The sequence below is a fragment of the Microplitis mediator genome, chromosome 11, assembly GCF_029852145.1.
Source record: "Microplitis mediator isolate UGA2020A chromosome 11, iyMicMedi2.1, whole genome shotgun sequence".
Taxonomy (NCBI): Eukaryota; Metazoa; Arthropoda; class Insecta; order Hymenoptera; family Braconidae; genus Microplitis; species Microplitis mediator.
Genome location: NC_079979.1, coordinates 14,136,218 through 14,152,080, shown reverse-complemented (window position 1 = coordinate 14,152,080; position 15,863 = coordinate 14,136,218). Strand labels below are relative to the sequence as shown.

The following is a 15,863-nucleotide window of genomic DNA, read 5'->3' as shown; positions in this document are numbered from 1 at the left end:
ACCGTCGTGGCCCGTAGTCTAAACTCATGACGAGGCATGAGACCCGGGCCTCGACGAGATTCTCTAGGGTAACCTGAGATGCGACGTTGGACGATTTATAATTTTTTTGTACTAGATCTGCGGATACAGAACAGGCAGTCAGCCGACGAACATCTAAGGCCCCGGACCTCTGTTCGGTGACCGACTGACTTAAATTTAGTGTTTTGTTTAAGAATATACTTAAAATCATTTTAAATTTTGTATAATTTAAATTTAAACCCTTCAACCAAAATTTAAAAACTATGAGAGTCGAACACAGACATCACAGGAGGTCTATAGATTTTCCAATGATGTCTACTTGGAAAATATTTAATTCTTATTTAATTAAATAATAAATAATATGAATTAACATTTAGTCAGAATGTTACACCCTCAAATTTGCATTGTCATACAGTTTAATTGTTGGACTCAGTTTTCACTCTATTTTCCCTATATTTTCATTTCCACTCTAATTGACTTCTTGAATGCATTTAGAGACCCGCCGAAAAAATTCACCGATTGTGAGTAGTCATCAACTAATTTAAAAATTCTATTTCTGGGTCTGTTTTGAATAAATGACTTATTGGAGTATGGAATATCTAAAAGTCTATTTTCCCTTAGAATTTTATTCAGGATATTGAACTTGATATCTGACAAAATTTCTGGAGAATCGATCAAATTATTTATTGCCTTGAAAAAGAATGGAAATTTAAATGACACCAGCAAACACTGAAGTAACAAAGGTTCAATAAATAATTTCTAATCTCTGCATAAATTGAAAATAAAATAATTGAAATTCCGTAATATAAATTTATAAAACTTTTTATTAATTATAATGATTACAATTATTAGAATATAAACAACACAAATACAATAGTAATAAAGTAATTTTTATGCGTCAATAATGAATAAGATAGTTAATTAAAAAAATAATAATTATGTGATTAATATATATAAAATTATTAATTTATGCAACTGATATGACTAATTATTATGAAACATTAATTGCGAAATGGCCAATTTAATACACAATAAAATAAAATAATTTTTCAGCATAAATAATGCCTACATTACAATTACCGTAGATTATATACTTAATTTTAAAAATAATGGAAATATCTGATCGCTGAGAGAATGTTTTTTATGTTTATGTTTAAATATTTATAATATATAGATATATATTTATATATATATATTTGTTAATCCAATCGACTATGGAGTACGGAGCCGCATTGATAATAAATAAACAATATATTTAAATTTACTCTGATATTTATAATTGTTATTATTCATGACATTTGAAATTTTATTTTCATTCAAATAAATTCATAAATACTTTTTTTTTGTCATTTTATCACTGTGTCTAATATTTAAATTCCTTCATAAATATTCTTTGTAAGAGAAAATAAATGAAAGAAAAATTTAAGAATCGACTACATATTTAATGATGGGCGAATTTAGTTATATTTTTTAAAGAAAAGAAACTAAAAAAAAAAAAACAAATCCTCTTCGATCATCAGTAGTATATTCTAATAAATCTACACTCTAACATAGATAGAAATATTTTAGAAATAGTATAAAATGGACTTGCTCACACTATATTATTCCACTCTCGTACTTTTAATATCACTTAGACTCTTTCACAGCTATCGTACCAAAGGTAGAAAATTTATTTAAAACTTCAGAAATATATATATGTGTGTATATATAATATTATATCTGTCCTCGTTAGTAAAAGTAATTAAAATTGTGGACAACAGCGTGATGTGTACGTAATTGAATCTTCATTATTTATTAACTTTTCTCGTTTAAATTAGGCTCACTCCAATAATCCATTTCTTCAGTCTTTCTTCTACCTCAGTATTCATTCTTGTCATTCTGATAATTAATCGTGATGTACGATGGATTTATTGACTAGCTCACTCAATAGCCACGCGTGTCATCATAAGTCCTCGTCTGGTCAACCATACTCTATTTAAATATAAATAAAATTTATTAACTTCATTAAATTATAACAAAGATATATATATATATATATCTATTTATTTTGTTAAATTGTTATTTCAGTTATTACCCAAACCCAGTGCCAATGATAAGTGACAGCAAATTAGACAAGAATAATGTGTAGAGAACTTCCTTGGAGAAAAGCCCATTTTTGCCCACCTTGGCTGTACGAATGCTGTAAGTTTTCCTCTTGGTCATACCCAGTGGGTGTTTGAATTTCCAATCCCTGAAAAAAATACAATCTATTAATATTTAATAGGGGTGTGCGATTATTCGTATCGAATCGAATCCAATAATTCGAAAAAGTTGTATATTTTTTTAATTATTCGTTAATATTCAAATTATTCATAAATGTACGGATACGAAAATTTACAATTAATTTAAAAAAATTTTTTTTGGAACGACTTAAAATTGTAATATTTTTTCCAATAATTCAAATTTTTGTCGGAGGTAAATAGAACTGAGACACGAATCTAGGAAAAAATTATTTTTGGTTACTTTAAAAACTATAAGCTCTCCATTAAATAAAAATTCAATACTTGGAAGCTGATCAGAATTTTTACGATTCGCACATCCCTAATATTTAAGGTAGTAGTCTGGTAACTCGCGCCGTTTTTCATGCTATTTTTAGGGACCCTTTTTTTTTGAAGGTTTGATTATTATTATTATTATCGCTTGAAATTGAGGCCTAAAAAAAAAGCACGTAGATGGCTCCGATGATATTGACTCTTGAGGACACCCGAAATTAAAAATTCTTGATTAGTCTTAATCTATAGACATGCCATTTTCGCAGGTACTAGGATTATGAAATTTTATTGTAAAAATAACAAAATGGCGAATTTTGAAAAAAAAATCATTTCTTTTTCGCACAAAAAGGGTTGTAAAATGGAAATTTAGGGATGAAAAAAATAAATCCTAGTACCGACGAGAACTACAAGTGTGTAGAATAACTAGCTTAAGTTTTAGACCAATAGGTTAAATAGAACAAAAGTTAGGACTCGGACCGACCGTAAAAACGTTGTTCCGAAATAAACGCGTTCAAAGTTTCAGTAATTTTTGGCGCGCAACTATCAGACGCTCTCGAAAACTCGTAGTAACTCCGTTCCGATTTCGAATTTCAGTTTGAAATTTTCACAGTATATTCTCAATATATTGTACTTTCTAATTAAGCAAAAAAAAATTTCGATTCTTCCAATCCGAGTTACCAAACTGCTACCTTAATTCACAAAATAAATATTTGTTTAAATAAATCATATTCATACTATTGAGAATAAGCTAAATACATATTATCAATTATTTGTTTCAAAGTAATTATAATTGTATTACTCAAAAGTTCTATACATTTTAACTATACCCTAGTTACTAATTTATTTCAAACTAGGTCGTTTTTAAAATACATAAATAAATTAACTTGTTTGAGGAAGTGTTTTTATTTAAAGAACTAAATAATTTATTAGGCAATAAATTTAAATACTTTGTTGCGGCATCTAATAAACTAATCAACAAATCCCGATCTACAATGTTATTTATTTGCCATTAAACGTTTTATTATTTAAACTAAAATTAGTTAAAACAATATAATAATTTTAAGTGTTTTTAGGTGACCCAAGTCTTTGAATTTGAATGTTTATAAATAGCCATGATTTATTTTACTGGCAATATAATTATTTTAATTAACACCAATAAAATAGATATTCTGAGTAGACAGTAGAGATAAATTGTTATTAAAAATAAAATCAGAACAAAAGTGTTATCATGGTGACAATTAAAGAGTATTAAGACTAAGAGGTCAGTTAGTCTGAGTATTTATTTGAAAACAAATTACTTTGGAGGAATTTGATCTGGACGTGAACACCATTCATCATACATCCAATCTGATCCTTTGACTAACAATTCACCAGCATCCTAGAAAACAAAATTTTTAATTAAAATTCATTAATTATACAAATTTTTATCTGTTAAATTAAAATATTTATTAGAAGTATTCCCGCCATTTCGCAGAATGTTGATTCAATTTTTAAACTTCCCGCTATGAAAATTGAAAATTTACAAAAAAAGAGAAATTGCAAATTTTCAAAAAAAGGGAAGTTATTGGTTTCGGTCCGATTATCGAAAATGGAGTTTTCATCAGATGTCGACGTTTTGAGGTCCTAGGAAACTATTCTGACTATTTCCGGATGGACGTCCGAGCGTACGAGTGCGTTTGTGTGGATGTGTGTGTATGCCAACTTTTTTTGTCCGACGATATCTTTGGAACGATCAACCGATATGAACGTTCTTGGTCAAATCAAAATTTTGGCTAAAATGCAAGTATGACAAAAAAGTACATGAACAATTTAGTGGCTAATTAGATTCTCTAAAATAAAAGATCTCATGTCATTTTTACGTACATCCAATTATTTCTATGTAATTGTAATGTAAAGTAAAAAAATTAATTTGAACATATTTTTAAATGAATGGTCACTTGTTATTTTCTGTATAACTTTGAAGTTATCAGTACTACGTCAATAAGTATCAATACCTTTTTTGTAGCGAATTAAATTTCCTACAATTTTTCTTTCAAACATTTTTTTTTTAAATAAATAGTTTTCTTAGAAATTTAATTTAAAAATAAATTCACTTTTTTTATTTTAGTTTTTTTGTATTAGTCTAGTTAATTAAATTAGTTAATATTTGGATTAAATAAAAATATACGATTACTTTTCGTTGCGAAATTTATATTTATAAAAGTAATTAAAATATATATGAATAAACTATATAATAAGTGGTCTAAAACCATCTCCGAGCGACGCTGCATCGAGTAATAAAAGTATCACATAAAAAAAATTTTGTAGTTTTTAAATTACTGGCGCTTAAAAGAAAAAAAACACGAGCATATAACGAGTATACGTTTCTTTTGTAATTTAATTTTAAAAATTTATCAAGAGAGATTGATTATTGTATGTTTATCTAAAATGAATACAAGTTCAGTGATTCATAGCCGATAATTAATTTACAATCTCAAAAGTTGAACAGATTCAAATATAAAAACAACGCGTAAAATTACGAATTAAAATAAAAATATTATATAAACAAATAAACATGATAGCTTATTGTTTAATAGTCCAGCAATAACTTTAAGTCACGGTACAAAAATAACTAGTCCAGTCGGCAAGTGATTTAAATGGCGGTCCTAGTAGATTAAGCGAGGCGGAGACCGATTTTGACGATTTTTTTTTTGATTCCGCACTAAAAAAGGATTTCCAAAAAAGTTGAACAGGTTTCCCGTGTTGCTTTTGATTATTTAAATATTTAAAAATTAGTACTTAGTTAACTTTTAAATATCTCGGAAACTATAGGGAAATCGGGAAAAAAAATTAAGAATAAAATGTAGAGAAATAATCAAAGAAAAAAATGAAACCAATCCGAAGTCTATACGACTAATAGTTTACGAGATATGATTTTTTTAATGCAAATTAATTTTTCGCCGCGCGCGCGGGAGTAAACAATTACCTGGAACTTTTTGAAAAATGCATAAATTAATAAAAATTTTTTTCTAATTCGTAGTTCTTACAATTCAAGCCGATAAACGAAAAGTTTCAAATCGAAAAAATAATTTTTTCGATTTTTTACATTAAAAAAACCATTTTTTGGTTTTTTGGATTTAAAAAATCAAAATTACCAAAAAAATTTTTTTGATGCAAATACAATTATTCTATTAGTTAAAATATACTCCCTAAATAAAAAAATAATCTAAAAAAAAATTTTTTTCTACAAAAAACAATCGATTGAAAATTTTAAATTTTATGTCGCTGGCCCTATCCATTTAATGAGTAAGACAGAGATAGCAATATATGTCTGTCACTCTAATCGCTGGTCGAGCGCCGCTAGTGGGGGATTCATAATAATAATAAAGATATATACGGTGGTCATGATTCGAAATATCCAAATCGTTTTATTTTTTTTTTATACTCCAAACTTTTGTAATAGAAATTTTTTTTTTTATTCAAATTTTTTTTTTTTTTCTTTAATTTCTTCTGTGTGTAAACAAATTTTTTTTTTTACAAAACTTTTTTTGCAAAAAAAAATTATTTATCTGAAAAATTAATTTTACAAAAATTTTTTTTTTATCTCAACTTTTTTTGCGTGAAAAAAATTATTTTTTTTTATCGATTGAAAATTATTCTTTGAAAATATATATTTCAAACAGTATATCTGCTGTAATTATAAAATTTGACATTTAAAAAATTTAAATATTAACTGTACTCCACGATGAAAGATTTAAAAATTTTACAGTAATCTAAGTTCAACCTTTTAGGAATCAATAAATATTTATTTTATTAATACTATTGTAAATAAGGAATGGTTTGGATATAAATTACAATCATTTTTAAAAATATTGAGATTTATTTAAGAACATTAAGTACAAGTTAAATTACTTTTATATCACGTTAAAAATTTGTTTACACACAGAAGAAATTAAAGAAAAAAAAAAAAAATTTGAATAAAAAAAAAAATTTCTATTACAAAAGTTTGGAGTATAAAAAAAAAATAAAACGATTTGGATATTTCGAATCATGACCACCGTATATATCTTTATTATTATTGTGAATCCCCCACTAGCGGCGCTCGACCAGCGATTAGAGTGACAGACATATATTGCTATCTCTGTCTTACTCATTAAATGGATAGGGCCAGCGACATAAAATTTAAAATTTTCAATCGATTGTTTTTTGTAGAAAAAAATTTTTTTTTAGATTATTTTTTTATTTAGGGAGTATATTTTAACTAATAGAATAATTGTATTTGCATCAAAAAAATTTTTTTGGTAATTTTGATTTTTTAAATCCAAAAAACCAAAAAATGGTTTTTTTAATGTAAAAAATCGAAAAAATTATTTTTTCGATTTGAAACTTTTCGTTTATCGGCTTGAATTGTAAGAACTACGAATTAGAAAAAAATTTTTATTAATTTATGCATTTTTCAAAAAGTTCCAGGTAATTGTTTACTCCCGCGCGCGCGGCGAAAAATTAATTTGCATTAAAAAAATCATATCTCGTAAACTATTAGTCGTATAGACTTCGGATTGGTTTCATTTTTTTCTTTGATTATTTCTCTACATTTTATTCTTAATTTTTTTTCCCGATTTCCCTATAGTTTCCGAGATATTTAAAAGTTAACTAAGTACTAATTTTTAAATATTTAAATAATCAAAAGCAACACGGGAAACCTGTTCAACTTTTTTGGAAATCCTTTTTTAGTGCGGAATCAAAAAAAAAATCGTCAAAATCGGTCTCCGCCTCGCTTAATCTACTAGGACCGCCATTTAAATCACTTGCCGACTGGACTATAACAGTGCGTCATAAGCAATAAAAACAACAAAAGCCTATCCTAGGATAGTTTATTGAGACTATGACCTAAAAAAGTACAAGGCAATGCTTGTGAATCTTTAAAAATTCACACATCAATATGTATAATATATACATACGTGGTTGTTACTAACTTTGTTTTGTAGTAATAGTCTAGGTGTAAGATAGTTTATAAAAATAAAATATATAACGCAAGTACATAAATATACACGTGTATGTATACTTATACAGATATAGATAGCGATACGATATAAAGATCTGGGTGCAGGCGAGTGACCTTACAACTAGAATTTATTACGCCGCAAAAAAGTAAACTACGAGTTGAATGTACAAGTGAATAGGTTTAGTTAAATCTCTTCTTATAGTTACCGTCCCGATTCTATTTTTGTTAAACAGTTTTATAAATGCAATCAAAACGCCTCGTGGACAAATTTCTTGCGTGGGAATAAACTTTTTGGCATGAGTTTAAAATATATCCAACCACGTAAAAGATATCTGTGCAATCGTATCAAATTATATCTATATATAAATATATATATTTATATGCATGTATTAAATTTAAAATTAAGACTCTTCAGTAGTTTTCTTCTTATAAAGTTATAACAAGTATCGTTTCATTAAATAAATTTTATTTGATGGTTTCCGATAAATTTTTTATAAATTGAGATAAAAAAAAATGTTGGGAAATCCAAAAGTTCAGATCTCAATCGCTCATGATAATTATTAATATTTTATTTAATTATCAGTACTTTGATTATATTATTATTTCAATCATTATTTACATTATTAATTATTTAACTTTTCATTTATTAATCTTATGTTTTAATTTTAATTTCATTTTTTTCTTTCAGTTTAATTTTTATTATTTAAAATTTTTTCAAAATATTTCACCTTTTTTTCTGAGCTGTCGCTTTTTATTTTTTTATCATACTGTCATACTAATACTGCAACCTGTAGTTAGAGAAAAAAAATAATAAATGGTAGCTAAATTTTTCATTAATTACCGGTTTTAAGTATTATATTAATTACAATTAAACAAAAAGAATTTAGGCGTTAATTTCAAAAAGATTCTTGCGACAAAAGATACAAAGCTTTTAAAAAAAAATTCGGCCGATTTATTATATTTTTCCAGAGTTATCGTGGTTCTGAAGATTCATAAGTAGCAATTAACAGCACTGGTTTTTTTGAATAAAATAATTAATTTCAAGAGGATGTCATCTATTCTTTTTCTCACACACATGTGAACAAACGAAACGATCCTTGTTGCACTTACATTAGCAAATGGAAATTTAAAATGAGCCGTTCTCAGATATAAACTGAAATTTCGGAACGAGAAGCATTTCATTCGATAAAAATAATAACTTTAAGCATCGAATGATATATTTTATTTAATGACTTGGGGCTTTATCTGTGAAAACGGTTTATTAAAAAATGACCTATACTTCACTCTCTTAAATCAATTGAACAATGAATCGACTTAATACCGGGTCGAAACTATTCCTTAATAAATTATCTGTACTAGTATACAAATTAACCCATTTTGCTGTAATAAAAAAAATGTAGAGATGATATGACGTGAGTAAATTGGTGGAAAAAATAATTTCAATCGTAAGGCACACAGCGAGTTCGCTCTTGAGATGTGCATCGAAAAAATCTCTATCTTGAGTCAAGACAATATTTTGGAAGACAAACTTTTTCAGGAACCGAGTCAAGATTTTCTTGAGCCAAGAGAATTTGTCTTGGTTAGAGGAGATTTAGGGTAAGAGCACCTGTACCCAGCCCATACTAACCAACTTGCATCAAGAAATTTTATGCATTATGAATTGAATATAAAAATTTTCTTAGGCGAGAAATGATTTTTTTGGGCAAGAAGTAATTTCAGGTGCCAAGTAATTTTTTCTGGTTCTCAATAAATTTTTGTTTTCAATTAACAATGTAAAAAATTTCTTGAGGTAAGTAAAAATTTTCTTTAGGCGAGTAAATATTTTTTGCGTCCCTGAATCCTTTTTTTTCTGTGTACGCTCTTTTGGCTTTGAGAATCTCCCTAAAACCAAAAGAGAGTATAAAAATATGTCATTTTGGAATTAGTAACGCGATATAAATAATATAGCTATATATTCAGTGACATTCAGTCATATTCCGCGAGAGAATAATTAAAATATATATTAATTTATTTAAAGAAAAGAAATATCGTCTTATTTTTTTACGTGTAATTTAAATGTAATTTAAATAATACAGATAAATCAATTTATCTCAATACTTGGCAAGAAAAAAAATTTTAACTATGAAAAGGCACAAATTCAAGTCAAGACCTTTCTAACGATACCAAATTTAATAACATTAACCAATTCTATCATATAGATATGTCGATAACAAAATTTTTCTTATTCTCTTAATAATATAGATAATAATAATAATAATTAAATTGAAAATCGCGTTCAAGTACCTGCCTATCAATTATGTGTAGGAAGTAATACATATTTTTCATCACTCCTACACTGTATACAATAAACAGTGAGTAGTGTGTCATAGTTTGTTACATTACAGAAGCTAAATTGAGAGTGGATGGCGTGAGCAGCTATCGGGCTCAGGATTGGATGAACGTCATTTATACTAAGACACGATTAACAACCTTCAGTAATATAACGTGTAGTAAGTATTATACAAATGTTGTAGTATGCTGCATGAATTAACATCAACGTCTTGACCTCTCTTGACTCCATTATGCGGAAAAAAATGTAATTTTCGTCATTACATTTAACGGCTTTACCAATATTTTCACAAGAAAAAAAAAGAACAAAATACACAGAAATAAGAATGATGCTTAAGTTTTTCATAAGTTTATAAAGTTTGAAATTTTGAATGTTTGTATACAAACTGGCAAAACCGGTTCTTGATGCTATGCTAAAAAATCTGTTGTCTCATCTCCAAGTGTTGTAAGCGTATAATATAAAATTGAAAAAAAAAAATTAGAGAGTAAAGAGTAGAACCATAAAGGACATCAACATCGTTTCCAGTTACCGATACTCGAGAATACATATAAGATGTAGGTCGGAAATGTGATACTCAGAGCGGTCTGGTTACTTTGTCTCATCGTCATTATCAATATCAATATTATAATGATAATTATCGTCACATGTCAATGTTTACCTAGCAATTCAAATGATGCTACGTAAAGTTCTTTCAGTTTTAATAAAGGAAACAATGAAAGAGTCTACTGAACGTTCAATACAGATCGATGTTGCAGAGGACAAGGTTTAAAATATTAATATAACGATTACTCATCATGATGATGCATAGAAAATTTTAAATACTTGGTATTTACAGTTTTAAATTTTCATTTTTTGCAAATCATTCTACAAAGACGACTAAATTAGTACTAGCACAAAGTTAACAAAGTTTATAGTTTAGATTGTAGAGCAATGCTCTGCAGCTCATCGATTTCCTGGACACACTTTCGTGCATCGCGTGACATTCAAGGTCGATATTATCAGTTTAAATTCTCTTGGAAAAATAAAATAAAAAATCAATGCAATTACAAAAAAAAAAAAAAATACTATCAGTGCTCGTAAATATTATCAGCTGTAGAAATAATAATAATAATACTAGTAATAATTAGTGTATAAATATTTGAGCGTAAGCGTCAGTGACGCAATTCTCAACAAATCGATTTAGTTGCACATGTACTTTAAGCTTTAAAAGGAACAACGAAGGTTTTGTAAGTGAAAGTTATCTCTCACTTTAATTTTATTTTGTTAATTTGAATGATTTTAAATAAAGTCTTTTAAATATGGAATGAAATATTTAAATCATAAATAAACTTTCAAGAAATTTTTGAAAGTTAAAATATTTTAGTCGTAGAAGAATAAAAAATAAAACAAACGGGTTATTGTACTTAACTAACCTTGGCACAGCTATAATTTATATAGACTCCTTTGAGATCATCGTCGGTTGATCGCTCGGTATTCGGACTGTTGGGTGGACTCTTGGGACTACAAAGTTTTATCCAATTACATTTTATATATATAAATGTATATCTTAATATTATTTATTGATAGTGTTGAGTTTCTAGATCAAATAAGATTTAATTAAGTACCTATCTCTGGGTGTGTCTCTTCGTGATGAAGCTAGAGAATGTCTTGCTGATGAATGTGTGGAATCCCTTTGGGCTTCTCGTAGTAGACGAAGATATTCCTCACCACCACTTCCAAATGGCAAAGGCGTTATTCTATCAGCTAGTGGTACCGCATTTAATTCTACCCATGATTCTATTGAAAATTTTAATTTAATTTACATGTGCTCATTTATTTCAATTTATAACTAAATAGATATTTATCTACTTATTTGTATTATCGATTTATAGTAAATCGAGTAATTTAATAATTAAGAACGGATTCATCAATTTATTAATGCAAAATAATTGATAATTTAATTTAATAATTTGATCTTTGATACTCAATCATAATAATTGTCTTTACCATTTATTACTTTGAAAATTAGTGCTTCTGTATTTTATGTATAATATTTATATAAGATAGCAAATAAATATTAATGTTTATGATGATGAATTTTTATTTATAGTCATTAAATTTTCAACCGAGAAAAAATAAATATAATGAACAAAAAATAACGTATATATTTATGATTAAAAGAATATTCTAGTAGGGATAAAAATGTACGGATGTACGAATTAATATCTCGTGAATCAACTGATTTAAATAATTCTTGCGGCAATAAAAAGAGTTCATCAAACTTTACATCTCAATCTCAATAAATTTTAATAATTGAAATTATTGTTTGCAGTAAATTTATTACAGTAAAACATTTTTTAAAGTTTCATTTAATACATTAATTTAAATCAGTAAAAAATTTTAAAGTAGTAAATTTAATTATGACACTGGTTATTATAATTTATCGTTTTTCAAAACGATAAATTATAAAAAAAAAATATATTTTGAATAATTGCACTTATAGTTTTCAAAATTTTCTACATGTACATATTTTTTTTTTTTTTTTTTTTTTTTTTTTTTTTTTTTTTTTTTGTAATTCATTTGATGAAAAAAGAAATTCGAAAATTGTTAATTGTCTGCTAACTTCAGGATCATGATTTAATCGCGAGTATATGTGTGATAACGGAGGGAAAATAACAATAGAAAAATAAAGATATAATTAAATTGAAATCGGAGTATCGAAAGATAACAATAATAATAATAAAAATATGAATGGTAAATTGAAGTAGATTAGAAAGATAAATGTTTTTGAAGGTCTATCTATTAATTTTTTTCCTTTCGCTTCTATATAAGCAAAAGTGTGTACGTGACTATTAACATGACAGCAAAAGAGAGCTGGTGATCCTGACTTTAATCACGTATTCCAGTCTTCTTTATTCCTTTGCATGTTTACTGATTCGCACTTCCTTCTGTCTAATAATATAACCATATAAATAATAAATAAGCTGACAAATTATTAAATAAAATCTGCTGCTGTTATAAAAAATAAGTCTTTTGTTAAAACGAATAACGCCCACTCTTTTATTACTTCTCTTTGAACTTAGTTATAAAAATAAATACATACAGAGATTACATTTATTCCCGATAGACAAAAAGCTTCGACACACATGCAATAAGTATATAAATTCATTCTTTTGTTTTCTTTATTCAATCTTCATATTTATTGTATTATCTTTGTCTATTTCAAACAGTCATTAATTTTTGTAACATATTTTTTCGAATTATTGTTTTTGAATTCATTAGTTTCGATTGGGTAATAAATAATTAAACTTAATCATTTGCTTTCTTAAAATTTAATATTGCGTACGCTTATTTTTTTCTTTTTTTACATTTATTTCCATGAACTTCCGGAATTTTTTATAAAACGATAAGATAAACTATTACACGTAATCGCTTCAGTAATTTTACACTATCGACAGAATTAATCATTTTTATTTTTCATTCAAAATCGAAATATTTTAAAAAAAATTATAAATTTTTCTAAAAATCAAAAGATTTTCATAAAAAAAAATAATCTAGTTTTAAAGTTGGTTCCAAAATTCAAAAAGTTATAAGGTAACTAATTAAAACTGCGACATAAAATGTAATTGCGTTTATCTATAAAAATAAAATTAAAAAAAAAAAGACCTAAGACAATATACGTCGCAAAAAGAGTTGTTTTTGTTTACACACGTTTTATTGGCGGGGAAGCCACGCGAAATGGCGGTGATTGTTTGACAGCTGGATTATTATTTAAAAATATTTTTAAAAATCGTCAGTAAGTCGTAACACTTTGTTCCATTTTTTTAAAAATAATTTATTTAGATTTAATTCAAATTACTTACCGCCAAGACTTTCGTCCAGTGTGTATTTAGATGTAGACATCTCGTCCACCTTTTTTTTTTTAAACGATACACAACACTGACTCACTATTTACGGGTTTGATTTGAAAAAAACAAATTACAAGAATTAAATTTTAAGAAAAGTATTATTTAAGAGTTAAACTATAATTTAAGTGACTTTGTTTGATACGATTAACGGAGGACGATGCACTTGGTTTGGATATTTATGATTAAATGCCAGCAACTGATGCCTGCTGTTAAATGTTACCGACCTGCCGGACAGTGCTTTGTTTTTAACAAAACGTCAACAGACAGACTCGTGTCAGATGTAATTCAACCAATCACAATTCATGTACATTTTTAGACGTAAATACATACTACTACTTTACTCAATTCAACTTCTCGATAATGATTATTATTGTTATTAATACTATTGTTATTATTATTATTATTATTATTCTTACAAACTACCAACTTAAAGTATTTTTTTTTAATTCCCACAATTATCTATATCTATATTATTGAGACTCAATAATTGAGAGAATAAGAGGGAAATTTTATTATTCGAGCCTTTGACTTTGTGTCTTTTGATATGGTTTCGATACTTTTATACTTTGATATCAAGTTCTATCAATAATTCTAAATATATTTAAATTTCGCGCTAAAAAATTATCATTTCGTTTTTGGTTTATTTTCTTAAAAATAATATTTCAAAAATATTAATATCAACTTTTTTTCAGTATTTATATTAATACTGAATTATTTATAATTTATTTTATCAAGTGCAGGCGTCACCCCTTTGATAAGGACTAAAACATTCATTAGTTTTTTCGTATTTTTCATTGTTGCTGAATAATTTCATTATCATACAAGCAAAAGAAGAAATAATCATAGAAATTACTTACCCTGATTAAGAAAAATTATTTGCAATAATTCAAAACAATTTCAAATGATTTAAAACAATTTGAATCGACTAATATATAGATATACACTTAGCACGGATTAAATTATTTTTCTTAACCAGGGTAAAATAAACGGATTACATTGTAAGCAATAAAAATATTTTTAAAAAGATAAAAATTGTTGATTAAAAAATTAATTTTATTGATGATTATCAATAAAATATATCTTTGTCTCAGGATTTGATAATTATCATTTTTAAAAAAATTGTCTTTAAACTAAAAATCGTCTCACTGTGATTTTGAATAATTTTTTCGTTTTTTATGAGTAAGTAATTGGCAGAAAATAATGAACGTCAATGCGTAGCACATATACGACAATTTTTCAATTCCATATAAAAAAATTAAATAATTAAAATAATTAAATTTAAAAAAATGCATGTACTGAATTTTGAACAGCCTAAACATGCATTTTTTAATTTTTATTTTCTAAACATTTTAATTTATTATTTAAAAATTTTAAAAATTGTCAGATGTCCGCTAACTTTACTATCGTAAAAAATAAGTGTCAACTTTCTTTTAAAAAGAAATTAATTTTTTTAAGTGAAATATCTAATCTAATTAATTAAAATAATTATTTAAGATAATTCTTGAGTCAAAAAATTATACATACTTTTTAAGATCAATTTTTCTGCTGAGTATAATCTATCGTTACAAACTTTATAAAGTTTCTGAAATTCGGATATGACTTAGATAAAAAGTTATTTATAAAAATTCAGACATATATGAATAACAAGAAACTCAAAAAGAATGAATGGAAAAATAACAAAATATGTAAACACTTTTTTTTATCATTGCGTCAAGTTTTCTTTCTTAAATTTCGTTTGTAACAATCAAGGAGTAAATGGTTCAATAAATAATTTAATTCGAAACAAATTAAGTAATTTCCATAGCGGCTGCTAGTTTTGCACTAAAATCTGTAAGAATATAAAATAATAATTAAAAACAAAATATATTTTGAAATTTATATGAGTGTGGATGTAGCAGACATCAGACAAATTGAAAATTATAAATAAATAGAGTAAATAATTTTAAAAGATGATGTTTATAAAAAATGCACTTATTAATTTCAAAATTTTTAAAATGTCCATTTTTAAAAAATTTTAAACTTATCTGATGTCTGCTACATTCACACTCGAGTGAATGATCATGAATTTATAAATTTTCACGCGGATTTCTTGTTCTCAATTAAAAAGTTTTAAA

At 26.2% G+C, this 15,863-nt stretch overlaps 1 protein-coding gene across 1 annotated transcript; it reads right to left on the bottom strand.

The window, feature by feature from the left end:
* Positions 1–1,791: 1,791 nt before the first annotated feature.
* Positions 1,792–14,007, bottom strand: LOC130677253 (BCL2/adenovirus E1B 19 kDa protein-interacting protein 3). The gene is made up of 6 exons (XM_057483935.1): positions 13,705–14,007; positions 11,467–11,638; positions 11,275–11,362; positions 3,848–3,927; positions 2,093–2,248; positions 1,792–1,989 (listed from the first exon to the last, which is right to left on the bottom strand). Exons 1-6 carry the CDS (start codon positions 13,742–13,744, stop codon positions 1,938–1,940), a joined length of 588 nt encoding a protein of 195 aa, XP_057339918.1. The 5' UTR covers positions 13,745–14,007; the 3' UTR covers positions 1,792–1,937.
* Positions 14,008–15,863: the final 1,856 nt, after the last annotated feature.

Excerpts from the sequence above, each read along its gene's own strand:
- LOC130677253 (XM_057483935.1), bottom strand. The coding sequence starts at position 13,744 with ATGTCTACATCTAAATACACACTGGACGAAAGTCTTGGCG. Across the intron at positions 11,363-11,466 it reads AGAGACACACCCAGAGATAG|TCCCAAGAGTCCACCCAACA; the intron begins GTACTTAATTAA and ends AAAACTTTGTAG. Across the intron at positions 2,249-3,847 it reads CCAGATCAAATTCCTCCAAA|GGATTGGAAATTCAAACACC; the intron begins GTAATTTGTTTT and ends TATTTTTTTCAG.